General features: G+C 44.4%; 1 protein-coding gene across 1 annotated transcript in view; it reads left to right on the top strand.

Moving 5' to 3' along the window:
* The window catches only part of Klp61F (Kinesin-like protein at 61F), a 58,675-nt gene that overhangs the window by 11,460 nt on the left and 31,177 nt on the right, over positions 1 to 16,038 (top strand). Inside the window, exons 9-13 of the mRNA XM_070539197.1 lie at positions 3,834 to 3,922; positions 4,344 to 4,431; positions 8,717 to 8,830; positions 8,960 to 9,055; positions 15,090 to 15,297. Of these exons, the coding sequence (XP_070395298.1) occupies positions 3,834 to 3,922; positions 4,344 to 4,431; positions 8,717 to 8,830; positions 8,960 to 9,055; positions 15,090 to 15,297 (595 nt within the window). The remainder of the gene's footprint in view (positions 1 to 3,833; positions 3,923 to 4,343; positions 4,432 to 8,716; positions 8,831 to 8,959; positions 9,056 to 15,089; positions 15,298 to 16,038) is intronic.

Here is a 16,038-nt window from a genome sequence, read left to right as displayed (position 1 = left end):
CGACATCTCTTCGCCGTCGCAGCAGCGCTGCCGAGCAAATCCTTCGCATTCCAAATGCCACACACCGTAGTCAACAGCAGATCCCTGTCGCGTGCCAGCGCTGACTTCCTCGGGTCACGTTCGATAGCGCGCACGATGTCTAATTTTTCTTCTATGCTGAACACCCGGCATCTGTTTTATCCGAGCTTCGGAAGGACATGAGTCCTCGCTTGCATGACGCCACAATGCTCTCTGGCACGGCGTTGAAATGATGTTGATGTGGCTTCGCGCGCAAACGCACAGGACGCTTGGAGGCCATTGTTCCAATCTGAGGCTTGTTGTTCTGCCTGGCTGCCCGATGGAGACGATGCACAGTCGTGTTCGCGCGACGAAAAGTGGAAACAGTATGTTTTAACCAATGCGTACGCAATAAGTAGGTACAGTTTATGCGGATACAAAACACATTATGTTCAGTGGCCGCTAAGTCGGGGATTTGACTTTACTACTTTTTAAACGAAACTACTGTTTAAGCGGGTACGATTTAACAAGGTTTACTGTAGTTTCATTAAACTTTGCCTTTCAAAAACCTTGTTTACATTTATGTACAAATGCAATGGCTAGGGAAAAATCTCAATGACTATCCTTTGTTCCAATGTATTGCGCAGGAGTAGCTGTCATTGGTTCTATATTATGAATAATTGCACCGAAATTATAGTCTCCACAGAGCACATATAGAAAGCAGGAGTTCTGCAAAATATACGAGGGCGAGTCAAATGAAAGTGAGTGAATGTGAATATATGACAAACGTCGTACTTTACTTAAAAGTAGTACCCATGACCATTTAGACATTTGTCCCACTAACGAGTTGGGTGATTCCCGTCTTGTAAAACTGTTTGGGTTGCTGCTTCGAAAAGTCTGTAAGTGACTCTTTCACGTCATCGTCTGACACGAATCTGGTTCCCTTGAGCTGTTTCTTCAATTGCCTCAAATTGTGGAAGTCGCAAGGCGACGAGTCTGGGCTGTATGGCGGATGTTGCAGCATTTCCCACTTGAACTCTGCCAGTTTTGTGTTCCCCACATCAGTGATGTGGGGACAGGCATTGTCATGGAGCAATGTGACCTCATTGCTGAATTTTCCACGTTGTTTGTTTTTGGTTGCGACACGCAGCTGATCTGGCATTTCGCAATATCAAAAACGATTGATAGTCTCTCCAGGTTTAGCAACTTCTATCAGTAATGGCCCCTGATGATCGAAAAAAAAAAAAGAAAAAAAAAGTCGGCTTTCTGGGAGAAATGACGGCCTTTGCTTTCTTAGGGGTGACGAATTTAAATGTTTCCACTGTAAGCTTTGCCGTCGTGTTTCAGGCGTTTAGTAGTGGCACCATGATTCGTCCACGGTCACAATTGCAGAAAAGAAGTCGTCACCCTCATTGTGATACCAGATAAGTCAAGGCAGCGCCGAATTTCTGTCCTCTGGTGGTGGTTCAAAATCTTGGACATCCATTGCGTACACAAGAGCCGATAACCGAGATGTTCATGAATTGTGGTGTGACCCGAACCATGACTGATGTTCACACACCCTGCCAATTCATCGATGCTTATCTTCCGTTCTTGTCTAATCGGCTCGTCAACCTTTGCAATTCAACCTTCGCATGTCGGCTCTGGCGCGGTCTTGGATTGCATTTCCAATTTTCAGTCTTCTTTGAATCGTTTGCTCCAATGCTTTGCAGTGGTCAATGAAATGACACGACAGCCATACGACGACTAATTTCATTTTGGGAAACACCTTCAGCTGCCAAAATCTAACTTTCACCGTGCGACAATTCACTGCGCTGCAACAATGTCTTTTTCTTTTGTGGGGTTTGGGGCACCGAAATGAAAAAACTTGAAGGAAAGCATGTTGGCCATAATTGAATGCCCACTTTGGGCACCTAATGTGGTTACTGAAGAAATATCAAGCAAAACCTGAGGTGCTTCGTCAAGCGAACCGTACACATAGCGCTTGGTACCCTACACCGGGAAGACAACACTTTCCAGAAAGGTTGTGCTCAAGTGAACACGTTACAATCCAGAGTCCCCACAATCATGGCAGCGAGTGACTGTTTCTTTTTCCGGTCTGCTAGCCGGAATTGTAAGAACACAGTTACCTTTGCTGGCTTTAGTGTCTTGTACATGGGTGATTTGGTGCAGGCGAAAAAAAAATTTCGATATTCTTTTCTGTGACATGACGGCACAAATGAACCACAACGCTTCGTCTCGCATTACCTCGTTGCTCAGTTTGTCAACTTGTCCGATAGTATTTTGGCTTGTTTCGTTCTGTGGTCCATTGTATGACTTTAGAAAAGTGAATGCACCTTTGGCATCCAATGTTACCAACAACATTAAACCCACAAAGTTCCGGAATTGAAAATCTGAAGCACGATTTTGGAAAGGTCAATGCACCTTTCGCATCAAAAGTTTACGAGAGCTTTATACCCATGAAGTTTCAGAATTGAAGTCCATGCATTCCGTAAATTCCGCGGGGTCCACGAGATGCCGTGATGAGCCCAACCTCCATCAAAACTCCCTTCAAACTTTGTGCTTAGTTGGTGCTCCTTTCGTTATGCGACTCCCGCCTCATGGGCATTGGCACAAAATCCAGTCCAAGTTCATAATGTTTGCGCTCGAATGTCTTTTTGAGCATGAAAAAGACATTCTAGAAAAAATCCAGAATGATTTCCAGTGACAGGCGTTTTGGTTGGCAGTGCATGACGGCAAAAAAAAAAAAATTTGAGGGGGCGGAAGTCCCATAAGCCCCGCCCCTGCTGAAGCGCCAAACGGAATTGAAAACTCATTTCCTTCGACAGTTTTTCAGCTGGGCTCGTTCACTCGCCAGTTACGGGCTCGGTGTACACGCTAGGCTAATGCGGAACGTAAACAACATCAGCTGCAGGCAAGTGCTGAATATCCAGACTGCGAAGTTTGGACGCATGTTTCCATTCGGTTTGAGCACGACAAAGTACACGCTAAGTGCAGGCGTTGCAGCAATCATGATTTGGTTGGATGTTTTAGCAGACTATCGCACTGAGACAGGTGAAACCCAGTGGGCAGGTTGGATTTGTCGGTATCGTAAGTCGGTTCGGATCCACATCGTGCCACGGTCGTCGGTTGTTTTGTTGTTGGCCTGCTACCGCAACATTCTTTCAGGAACACTATCGTGTGCGTCATGCATCCAAAGAACGATAGTTGGTGTCGGCGCCTTGACATCGGCAGCCATCGTAGGCATAGCAGCCTCCGATTAGTTGACACCGGCATCACATTGCAGTCTCGGATTGGTGAACGCTGGCGAAGTGTCGCCATACGTCTGCAAACTTCTAGCGTCGGCAGTCGACAAAATTTCTGCCTGTCGCCATGCTTTGCTTGTTCCCGACCAACACTTTTGACGCATTGGCGCATGCCGAAGCTTGCCGACGTGTGCCAGTGGTTGGGCCTTAAGGAGAAGCAGGTGGATGGAGCTGCACCACTGGGTTTCCCTGCAGCTGTAAGGGAAAGCAAACTTCCGGGGCACTTTTGCCCCACTTGACATTTGATATATCGGGAGTCGCTGCTATTTTTGTTCGATGTAAACATAGTTTTTCCTACATATACACATTATAACTATATCTTGTTCAGAAATTGTTCGATATACTGGAAAATTTGATGTAAATGGGTTCCATAGTCGTGTTTGACTGTATACACCACTTCTTAGCCTTCAGTGCCCGACTTGTGAAGCAAGTTACCTGCGAGGGATTGCGCACATTTTTTTTTTCTTTATTTGCACAAGTCTGCTTTTGTTGCAACAGGGCTCAAAATATTTATCACATCATTAATTGCAGGAGTACACAGAGGAAATCGAGCGTCTTCGAAGGGACCTGGCTGCAACCAGAGATAAGAATGGCGTTTTTGTGGACCAGGAGAACTACAGGTACCTTTTACTAGTGGACGTGTGGCATTTTGTCTTTCTTGCCTACCTTGTCTGTAATGGTAGAAGAGTAAATTGAGATTTCTCAATTAATTGATTATTCTGTTTCGAATACATTTTATACTAGCACCATGAGTTTTCTGCTGAAGCACTGGTGGTGTACGTTATTGTGCTACAAACCTCTCAAAAATATTGCCTGTGTTTAAGCTTTAATGAATTGTAATAAATTTCTGTGACCTTGTGTATGCCTCTTGCATGGTTAAGTAGCTTTAAATGCAAGGTTTAAGCTGTGCTTGCTTTACTATTCTTGGGGTGCAAGTTCAGATGTTCAGTGCTTTTCCTAGTCCTTGAACACTAATTTATTACTGTTTGATGCACTACTTTTTGTTAATACTAAATTCTTACATTTGTGCTTTTTTACAAGGACGATGGAGCTGAGGCTCACCAGCCAGTCTCAAGACATCTTGGAAAAAGAAGCGCAAATAGAGTCCCTAAATGCAAAGCTTCTGACCGTAAGTTACATTGATGTAATAGTTCTGCGGAAACCCGCAAGGTGGAGGGAAGTAAGTAAAGGGAAAATGAGACATCCACCCAATTGTAGCAATTGCTACAAAGCAAACCCATATGGATTCCTCGAAAGAGAAGCCTCAAAGTTTAAGGAAAATTTGTCCTGGTCCGGGACTCGAACCCGGGACCACCGCCTTTCTGGGGCAGCCGCTCTACCATCCGAGTTAACCAGGCAGCTAGCAGATGGCAGGGCAAAGTAGAATTCATCGACAACTCTAAGCAAAGGCAAGGGTTTGACATAATAGTTCTGTGGAAACCTGCAAGGTGGAGGGAAGTAATTTATAAAGTAATTAATAAAATTAGGAAGTTACATTCCCTTTATGCCTTTCTTTTTTTCTGCAGTGGCCCAATCGGTCTTCACTGGTTCTTAAAATCTCACAATATTGTGACATGCTTCAATATTTCATATGGCTGATAAGATAAGATTTCACTTCCATATCTGGCCATAAAGTTGCTGGTTCTTCACTTTCAAAATCTTTTTATCCCCTTGTCATTCATGTACTATGAATAACTGTCCATTTGTTTTTCATTTGAAGCTAGTAAACATGTTCCTTTGGGCTTTGAATACACTTTATCCTTGCTTTAGCATCTCTTGTAAAATGAATTTGGGGTTAAGGAATTTTATGTGGTACGTTACCTTATGCTAGTAAACTTTGTTATGGATGTTTAACTACCCCCTTCCAGTTACTAAACTGACAAGCTTGCTTCTGTATTCGAAATAACCATCAAACCTTGACAAAACAAATATGGATATACCAAATTATCGGATATAGTGAAGTAAATCTAAAATGTCTCCCACAAATATCAGCATGTAACAAATGTTAAAATGAATGAGATATAACGTATTTTCTTGTCCGATGCAACTTCGTTATAGTGAGCTTCGACCGTTTTTTTTTTTTCTTTTTTTCTTTTGTGCCAGTGGGAAGTACACGTGGCCTCTACAGTATGTGCTACAGCAGCGTTTTGTTGCTGCACCATTAATGCTGCCTTCCTGGAGCATGTTGTTCATAATACAGTCGACTTGCATTCATTCGATTTTGGCGGGATCAACAAAACTGGTCGAATTATCCAGCGTGTCAAATTACATAAGTAGGAAAAAATGCTGGAACACGGCACCAATTCACTTGGCTGCATTTGCTTTTAAAGTTACCTTCGCCACTGTGCACCCTCTGTGCGATGAAGCGTACCATGGGGTGGAAAGCTGCCACTGTTATGGGTGCATAGCACATGTTCCTTGATTTACTTGCTTGTGCAGCCTTCGGTCGCAGTATGAGTGCCATGACACCTAATGTTTACTGGCAGGCCTTCAGAGTTTTAGATAGACCCCTGCTCTTTTTTAGTAGCTTTGTACTTGCCTTTGTACTTTCTTTTGAGTTTTTTAGTCTCCCCCTTTAGCAAGCTGTCAAGTGTGTAATTAAAGGGATCCTGAAGCAATTTTGGCGATTTTGTATAAACATACTGAGTCGTTAGAGTAGGTCCTTCTGATCATTAATTTATGCATCTCAATGTTCAGTGTAAAACTGCAAAGGTAAATTTTCGACAGCAACACTATTATGCCACGGCTGAAAATTTATGTCAGCAGCAAAGTAGAATGCGCTTCGTGTCTGCAATATTAGTGGCTTTTGTCTGTTTGAGCTCTGCACCACCAGGTGGCTGCACCATGCAGGAAGCTCGCATTTACACCTCTGCTCCAACGCCCAGTCTGCCTGCATTTACGTGAATACTGGACAAGCTAAACCTACATACCATGCCCCGTGACAATTGCCCCTTTCCACTTTAGTATGCTTCACCGCAGTACTTGTATGGTTCATGGTATAACACCGCTGCATCGAGGTGCAGCTGACTTTTGGGAACCGACTTTATGCGCTGCGAGTTCCATGTTTCGAAGCCGTTGCTAACAGCAGCAAATTGTTTTAATGAAAAACATGGCACCAAACAACAAGAAGCTTGTTAGCTAAACTTGAAGTAGCTCGGCCTATGAGGGTAATCCCATAAGTTTCCGGCCTGACATCTAAAACTTGCAGCGATCTCAATAAGGTCACGTCAGGCACACAGTGCCATCTCTTAGGAGGCCAGTGTAGGAGTTTCAACTCTGCACACGTGTTCATCAGTAGCATGCACTCGCCCGAGAAACACAAGGCCCGCTTCATCACTGCTCGATACTGAATTTTGAGCATTATCGCCACTCACGTTCCTCGCCAAAGAAGGGGTTTCTCAGAGTGTTGTCAAATGTCTGGGTGGTTTGTACGCAGAAGCTTCCCCTCCTTATTTCACCATGAATGAGTGGGCAAAACAGTTTAGCATGGGAAGAGAGCATCGAGGATGAGCCTCGCAGTGGTCGGCACATGGAGGTGATGACCAAAGGAATTGCCTCTTGTTGAGGAAGTGTTCAATGACAGGAAGAAATTGCGACACAGGTGGGACTCGCAGTAACGACCATAATTCATGAGAAGCTTTCCATGACAAAGGTTAGTGCAAGATGGGTGCCCCGAGTCCTTTTTCAGTGCATCATGTGAACTGTTCCCTCAAGTTTTTAGAGCTATGCCATTGGACTGAGAGAGAAGTCGTGGAGTCGATTGTCACCGAGGATGAAACCATTGTCCTTTACTAAGCTCCCATTTCCAAAAGAGAATCAGTAGAATGGCGCAAACCAGGAGAAGCGCCACTGAGAAAAGCCAAGGTCGACTCAGTCGATCAAGATCATGGCAACAATCCTTTGGGATTGCCGTGGGATTCTCTTGATTGACTTTAAGGAAAGAAATACGATCATGAACACACAGTATCAAGCGTAACTTCTCGTTTACTGTACCATGCAGTCTGTAGAAGAGAGGGATTTTCTATCATGGCGTCCACCTCTTTCACGACAACACTCCAGTTCACACGTCGAGCGTTGCAGAACTGCAGTAAAGAACTGCTGCTTCGAGGAAATTGATCACTCACCCTATAGCCCAGACCTAGTGCCCAGTGACTACTACCTCTTCTCAAAGCTGAAGAAAGATCTTCGTGGCAAAAAATTTACTACTGATGATAAAGGGAAGAGTACTGTCCACGAACATCTTGAAGAGAGAAGTCCAATCAATTTTTTGAAGGGCATGGGAATGTGCAGAGGTGCGAAAAATGTGTTGAAGTGGAGATCATATTGAAAAGAGACACAGTTGTTTCATTTCTATCTCCTTTAAAAGTTGGTCAGGCTGGAAACTTTTGGAATTAACCCTCGTAATGTTGCCACGGTGGTGGCTATGGCTGCCAGTGGATCTGCGCTGGTTCGAGGTGGCGAGACAATCAAAATGGTGGCAATGGTGGCTTCAATTGTTGTTCCAGATATACGGCCATGGAAAAGGACGGGAAAATCAGACGGTGTGGTTTTTTTTTTTTTCTGAAATTTCCATGTTGTATATTGGAGTTCTAGCTTGTCTGGTATTCGGCTAAATGCCAGCAGACTGGGCGTTTTACTGGATGAGCGGACGTGCAAATGTGAGCGGTCTGTACGGTGCAGCCACCTGGTGGCGCGGAGCTCAACCAGACAAATGCAGCTAATTGCAGTAATCAAGTGTACTTTACTTGGCTGCTGGTGGGAATTTTCGGCAGTGGCGTAATTGTGTTGCTACCGAAAATTTACATGAACAGCAAAGCAATATACACTTCGTTGCTGCAGTATTATATGTATTTGTCTGCTTGAGCTATGCGCCACCAGGTGGCTGCACAGTACAGACTGTTCACTTTTGCACGTCCGCTCATCTGGTAGAATGCCTAGTCCGCTTGCGTTTACCTGGATACTGGACATCCTGAATATCTCTACTGACTATGGGGTACGTGGTGGTGTGAAAAATCGAGTGTCCTTAAAATCGGTCATCGACTAACTGGCGAAAGCCAATCTTGAGGTAGAAATAACGAAAGTTTGGGCCCATAGAAATGTATGGGCACCAACCGGGACTGTGAGTTAATTCGAACCTGACTAGAGTTGAATTAGGTAGTAGCATGTATTTCTCAACGTAGACGTCGGTGTGCACTAGATAGTGAAAACTTGAATTCAAGTGAATTAGTGTACGCAAACTGTAGGAGGTTATTTTGAAGGCTAATTGCTACTTTGTGTTGCAGTGAGTCATCTTTTCAAGATGCTGTGTTTTCTAAGTAGATTAGGGATTAGCGCAAATGCTTGTCCTAACAGGAAAAAATGTTTTCACATTGAGTATGCGTACTCCTACATGAAATGCTTGTATCATCCTCTAGGTTACGGAACTTTTTGAGAGAACGAAGCAAGAAGTTGCTGAAACTACTGAACGCCTCCAGGCAACAACTGCTGAGCTCCACAGCACTAAGAGAAGCTTGGTTGCAACAGAGCAGGTATGTAGCCAAGCATACTTGAAATGGAAATCGTACTAGTATGCCCTCGTTCCATATTCAGTATATGTGTAGAAGCTTACCGCAACATGTCTGCGTTGCAGTTGCAATTATAATTAACCAATATTGCAGGTGCTGTCCAAAACAAGTATTGAGAAAGAAGAGCAGGCTTACCTTGTGCAAGCCCACTGCAAGACAGAGGCTGCACTTACTGCGACTGCTCAGGAGGTAAAAAGATTAATTACATTATTAATAGCATTGAATTGAATGAAATGGATTCAACTATTGCCATTGCACTTGAGTTTCCATACCAAACTGTGGCAGTTTCATAAAGGATTGCAGTTGTCTTTATGCAAATTTGAACTCTCCTGTACGTGCTTGTTGGTTATCCATGCATCTTCTCTGAATCATCCAGCGAGTACTGTAAAGCGGGATATCTTACAGCAGACACAACGAACCAATTTTACTTGAAAATGATGATATACTGACCGCTTCACAACGCTTAAGAGGAAGCTTCAGCTCGAGTGCTCCTATCTGAATACAGTGCAGTCCACTTATAACGATATCGAGAAAGACGAAAAATATTATCGTTATAACTGATGATCGCTATATCTGGACTGCAGTTATAATATAAAAAAAAAAAGCGGAACATACCTTTGCAGCTCTGAACTCGAATTCGCTACTTGCTCTAAAGAATAGATGTAGAAACTAGGCTGTGAAAAACAAACTTTATTTCTAGTGCCAATGACCATGTCAAGGGTTAGGCGCGCCAAAATAGTCCGAAATCTGCACTTGTTGTTGCGGCAGCTTCAGCTTCACTACCGCGGTGTGCATGGATTCCAGCTGTGCGAACACTGGCGGCAATCTTTTAGTATGCATAAAATCAATTAAGGTGTCGATCGACGACAGTGCACTTTGCGAGGACATCGTGGTCGAGGTCAAGGAGCTACTGTCAATCTCGTTGTCACTGCGCTGCTGCCGTCGCCACCGTCGCACAACTTTGCCGTCTGTCGAGACAGCATAGCTTCGGCATTCGCCTCGTCGGTGACCTCATCGTAGAACGAGGCAGCACTGTCTGCAGTCAAACTCCTTTATCGACGCACCACCTGTGTCACCAGTAGGAACGAGCTCCCAGAGCTCAGTTATGTCAGCGGCTTCCACTGTGTTGGTCTCAGTGGTTTGGGGAAGTTCGTCCTGATGCACAAAGCCCGCCTTTTTGAAGCAGTTGTGTATGGTTGACTGCTTTACTTCATACCATGCACCATAAACAAAGCGCACGGCTTTCAAAAGGCTGATCTTCAGGTCAGGGGGCCCATTTGCATGACCCGACGTGCCAGGAGCAGTGCGGTCAATGGCTAAAATTAGCCACTCCATCATGCGCCGCCAATACAGGACTTTAAAGTTGGCGATCACGCTGGCGTCCAATGGCTGCAGGCCTGTCGTAGTATTCGGAGGCAGAAACATCAATTCGTCAGATGTTAGCTTCGGGTTGAGGCTGTGTGCGCTACAGGTGTCAAGTAGCAACACTACTTTTCTTCCTTGGCCTTCAATTATACTGTCGAACTTGAGCAGCCATTCTTCGAACAGGTCGCGGGTCATCCACGCCTTCTTACTGCTGCGATAGCGGACCGGGATGTGCTGATTCTTAAAGCATGTTGGCTTCTTGGATCGCCCGATCATGAAAGGCTTGAGACGATGGCTCCCGTCCTTGGTAACGCACAGCAACACGGTCACCCTAAGTTTCGAGTGCCTCCCGCCGGGGCATCGATCTACTTTAAGAGCGTGAGTCTTCGACAGCAACATTTGAAAAAACAGCAGTTTCATCGCAATTATGTGTCCTCTGCGTAGCGCTCCAGCACGCCGGGCAGCTTTGTCTGCAGCCACTGCTGCTTTGCCTCTGTGTCCAAAGGCACACGTTTTTGTAAACGTTTTTACACGTCTTTGCCTCTGTGTCCAAAAGCGCACGTTTTTTCCCCTACCACGTTTTTGTCAACGATTCCGTGCCGCTCTTTAAAGCGCTGAATCCAGCCTCTCCCAGGCTCAAAATTTGGGTGTCCCAGAAGAAAAGTGGTGGCAAGTATTGGCCCACTAATAGGCACATTATGCGCGCGGGTTGTGATGAACCAGTGGTAAAGCGCCTCTTCAACATTGGGGCGTACAAAGGGTTTCTAATGCTTTTCCACTTATCGGCACGGCCGCTGATAGCTCCTGCCTTCACAATCGCGGTGCTCCCGGTTTTTCAAGATGGTTGATATCGTCGACTGGGCGAGCTCGTACTTCTTAACGAGGTCGCTCGCCTTGAAGCCGCGTCGAGAGTCCTGCAAAATATCCATCTTCGTGTCAAGCGACACAGCTTTGCGCTTTGTCGGCGCCATCTTCGAACTGGGTTGTACCGTTGGTTGCACGCTGCTTCGGTGGCGTCAGCCTGCTATTGCGAGAGAGAGAGAGACTGAGTGCAAGACGGGCGCCACTGCGCCGCTTTGCTTGCTGCTTTTTTTTTTCTCTCTCTCTCTGTGGACTGTGGCCGATGCGCATGAAGCAGCTAGCGCCATCTTGTGGCGCGCTGCGCCTACTCAGGTACTCTCCTGTGCGCAGGCAGGGAGGGACACGCCTAGTAACGTTAGGGCGCGCAGCGTGGTAATGGCGGCAGATACGAACTTACGGAGGTAAACATCGCCTCGTCTCGACATCGTTCGTTTCGGGGAACTAAGCAACGCAAATGTTACGATTATTTTGCACGGAAAAAGCCATCTGGATGGCTAAATTTCGATCGTTCAATCCGATATGCGGTGAATAATTTATCGGTATAAATGTTTTTTTTTTTCCCCATAGACCTAATGCATAAAATGACACTCATCTCGACCCATCGTTATAACCAATATATATTGTGATATATATATATATAACCGATATGTGATATCGTTATGAGTGGACTGCACTGTACATGTAAAAGGAGAATTCTTTTGTCTCTGCAAACAGTGCTCCAAATTATACGGAGTTTGTTGCATTTAAAAGAAAAACTTACTCTAGTGACATTTGGTTTCGGATTTTTATTTAGGTCGTCAATACTTTATTAAAGATTTGCAAATATTGAATATTGTCAGAAAACAAAACTATCAAGTTTACAGCTCTAACTCATCAATGAAACATGATAATACAATTCTGTGAATTGCATATAATAGTACATCTAAAGCGGACAAAATATGTGGAAATAGAGCTTTTGCAGAACCCTTGTACACAATGTAAAAATTCCACTTTCAATGATCTAATGGTTGCAGTTTACAGAGCTGCGATATCTGTTCTTGATGGAGAGCTAGCTATTTGTAAACTTCGTGCTTTATTCTTTTCACATTTTTGAATTTTTGATAATGTTAAGAAAATGTAGGTTTTAAATCGAGATTTCGCTTCCAACAGTCATTAGAATTTAACTTTGTCTCAAATGCAACCAATTTCATTAAAATTGGTCCAGGCATCATCCTGGAAAACGTTTTTGCATTTTACATGTATATGAATAGGCTGCGTCGGAGTTCGGCCCAAACTAAAGCTTCCTCTTAAGCCTCTTGCCACAAGCGATGTTACACAGCATGCGATGGCTAAGTGGTGGAAGACAGGCATTGTGTTGAGCGCATTGACTATTTTTGGTAACAAGCACGCCGTCGCCGGTGTTGTTAATAAAAGGTGGCAGAAAGAAACTGTGAGCATCCAAAAGTGTAGAAAAAGTTATATCGAAGGGGTTTTTAGGACACAAGGGTTGTGAAGATTCCCGTGAGTGGCACGCATCTTGAGAGGAAAGCCAGAGACTTTGCTTGCATTATGGGGCACGAAAAATGTTGCAGTATATCAAGGAACACCATGACAAAGTTGGCAGGATTGTCAGTGGTGAAGCTGTCTATTGGCTGAGAATACGCAGTAGCAAGCTCGGTAATGTCCTTGTGACTTCGCTGCTTTGTGCAAATGGGCTGGTCATAAGAGATGCTTGCTCTTGTGATTAGAGAAAGAGCACTGCCCTGTCAACGATGTCATGTTGCCAAGCTCGGTAATGTCCTTGTGACTTCGCTGCTTTGTGCAAATGGGCTGGTCATAAGAGATGCTTGCTTTTGTGATTAGAGAAAGAGCACTGCCCTGTTGCTTCTAAGGGAAATAGAAACTTGCAGTAAAGTATTTTTTGAACCATGAGGCCTGGATGACACAAATGTTTTTGCAGTACCTAGCTACGGGCATGGGACGAGGGGCTGAGCAAGCAGGGCTGCAAAATATGCCCAATTCTGGATATCTGTATGGCCCACCACATATACTCTGGCTTTCCACAACATTGAGCTGTGCTTCCTATTGCTGAGGGGCGAAATGCAAAAACGCATGTGTCCTGTGCATTGGGGGCACATTGGTAGATCCCCTAGTGGACAAAATAAAGCCGAGTCTTCTACTATGGCATGCCTCATAATCAAATTGTGGTTTTGGAAATAAAACCCTAGAACACGACTCTTTCCTGCTGCACCAAAGAGTCGTGATATTTAAAGCAGACCACTGAAAGTGCCGTCGACCGGCTTTTTTAAAACTTGAACACGCAGTGCAATATTAATATCGACTTGTACGCGAGATGCTGTTGGTGCCAACTACTACTGGCACGCCTCATTTGGTGCCAGCTGTGGTGGTTACGAACTAGACTGCTTGGATGATGTTTTCGATGGGGATTCATTACCCAATAAAGCTGTAGTAGTGTTGTGGAACACAGTTCATTACGTTGGTTTTGTTCTCGAGACCAAAACCTTCTGCGACTACATGGCTGTTGACGCTGTTGCAATGGAGCAGGTAAACGGGAAATAAATTCTGCACGCTGTGACTGGACTTCATGAGAGCATTGATGGTAAGGATGGACTGGAATTTACTGCTGCAGGTTAAAAAAAAAAAAGGCATTCGGTCACTTGATCAATTGGTTATCAGCATTGGTTTGCTTGGTGGGCAGTATGTCTTTCTGGCAGGCCATACTTGCATCTAGGCCAAAAAATGGTTACTTCCTAAGGACTCTTTACTCTCCTTTCGACTATGATAAAACGAGGTTTGACCAGCTCTGTGGAGGCAGGGTTTGTGTGCGAAGAAACGGCATGTCGAATGTAGTGGACAGATGCATATGCTGATCTGTCTACCACCAGTGGGAGATAGTTAAACCTCGATATAACTAAATTCTCAATATAATGAAGTATTTCTTTTCTTAACCTCTTGTCCATAGAACACCATGTATTTAGAACCTCAATATAACGCTATTTCAATGTAGCGAACTTTTACTGCCGCCGCAAATGTCCGTGGAAGCAGATGACGCTGAAGGATTGAATTGCAAGAAGCTGTTCACAAATGCGCCTCTCAAATTACGCGCTGCGCGACAAGAGCTGAAGGGGAGCCGCATCATGTTCAGTATAACGTCCAACTGCGATAAGATCCTATTGTGCACTGTGCTTTAGTTGCGAGTAAAAGTGAGGGTAAGACAAAGATGGTGGCTTCATGAGTGCCGCCTTCCCGTGCGAGCAAAGGGAAAGAGGAGAGGGAAGGGGAGCGAGGTCCCTGTAACGCAACCAAGCGTGCACGAGTGGGGGACAAGTTGGCATGCGTCCCGGCTTCTGGCACGTGTTTTGGCCGTGGCTGTGCATGGCTGTAAGTGCGGCTGAGTGCATACAAAGCCACGCTATTTGTATGTAAGCTATCTTACCAGGCGTTTAGTATAGGAGGTTGCGGAATCTCGAGTTTGAGTGACCCGTTGGAGCAAGAGGCAGATGAAGCATTCGCTCTCCCCTGCCGGCACTTTTCATGATAGCGTCGCACACACTGCGACAACACTAATGAGCTGCAAAGGTGGAGTGCATGCGCAAGCGTGACTGGCTGTGCTTAATTTGTGCCGCCGAGAAGATATTGTCAACGTACATGGCATGAAACCGTATCATTAGTTGGCGACTCCCGAATTCATCAACATGAATTGCTTTTTAATTCACATTTGCTTTTTTTGATTGCTCGATAATTTGAAAAATTCTATGGCTCCTTTCAGAGTATCAAAACTTGATCGGCGACTCTCCTTGCTTGCATAATTTCAATACAACAAAATTGCAATATCATGAAGCAAATTGCAGATTTTACCAACTTGGTTATATCAAGATTTAACTGTATCACTTTGCTTACAGCAAGGCTACACAGCTTTGTTGTGCTTATATAGACTGCAGCGTGAAGGTAATGTTTTTGTTGTGAAGACAACTATGCACTTTTTTCTTTCCCCCAGTTGGTTGGTGTGGCACAAACCACCACAACAGACATTGACCTGCTGCAACAAAAGCTTCAGCGGACATCTGCCATTGAACAGACAAATAAGGAGCGACAGTATGCCTTTGTGGCCAACTCAAGTGTGCTTTTTGATCAAATTCAATCCAGTTTCACTGCACAGCTTGCTTCGCAACGGGATACTCTCACTGGCATTGGAGGCTCATTCGGTAAGTGCCTTCCAGCGAAGATTTCAATTACTTTTATAGACATACAAGATCTGTGAAGACCAGTGTGTAGTAGCTAGGGATGTCCAAATACTCATTCTTCAAATATTGAATTGACTAACGATATGCAGGCGCCTTTATTAACAAGCTTTGTTACTTCAATATGTTCGCACAGCACAATTGCATACCTGTTAGTACTCCCAAATTTTTCCATGCAGTTTAGAAAACATTTCTAATATAGTACAAGCCCAAAAATAAATTGCGAGAAAGTCCGACCTGTCAATCTCTGAACATGTTATTAACCTGCTTTGAGCAAGTTTCTTAAAAAAATTTTCCCCACAAAATTACTGAGTACCGAGAATTCATTTTTTTGCGACGAAAAATTAAAGTGTTTCGAAAGTGCCGGTTCTAAGCAAGCAAAATTTGCAACGTCACTGAAAAAGCCACTGTGGCCCAAAAGATTACGTTGCTTGTCAATTTACACTGTTGCTTGTATGCTGCATGTAAGGGTAAATCATTGTTAATCAAGTGCATATGAATTTAAAAACGTCTGTGTATGCCATTTCGCCCTTTTCGTGCTTTGTTTGCAAGATATTTCAATCCACAGGTTAGCACATATGCAGTTATGTTGCAAACAGTAAAAATTAGGCTAGTAAGCAGTGCATAATTATAGTTTCAAATGCCCATCAAAGGTCCCACAGCAATTGTGATCAGAAATTGCACTCATGACAAGATCTGCTTAGC

The sequence above is a fragment of the Dermacentor albipictus genome, chromosome 5 (genome assembly GCF_038994185.2).
Source record: "Dermacentor albipictus isolate Rhodes 1998 colony chromosome 5, USDA_Dalb.pri_finalv2, whole genome shotgun sequence".
NCBI lineage: Eukaryota > Metazoa > Arthropoda > Arachnida > Ixodida > Ixodidae > Dermacentor > Dermacentor albipictus.
The sequence above is the reverse complement of the archived record's forward strand: the minus strand, read 5'-3'. Positions and strand labels throughout refer to the sequence as shown.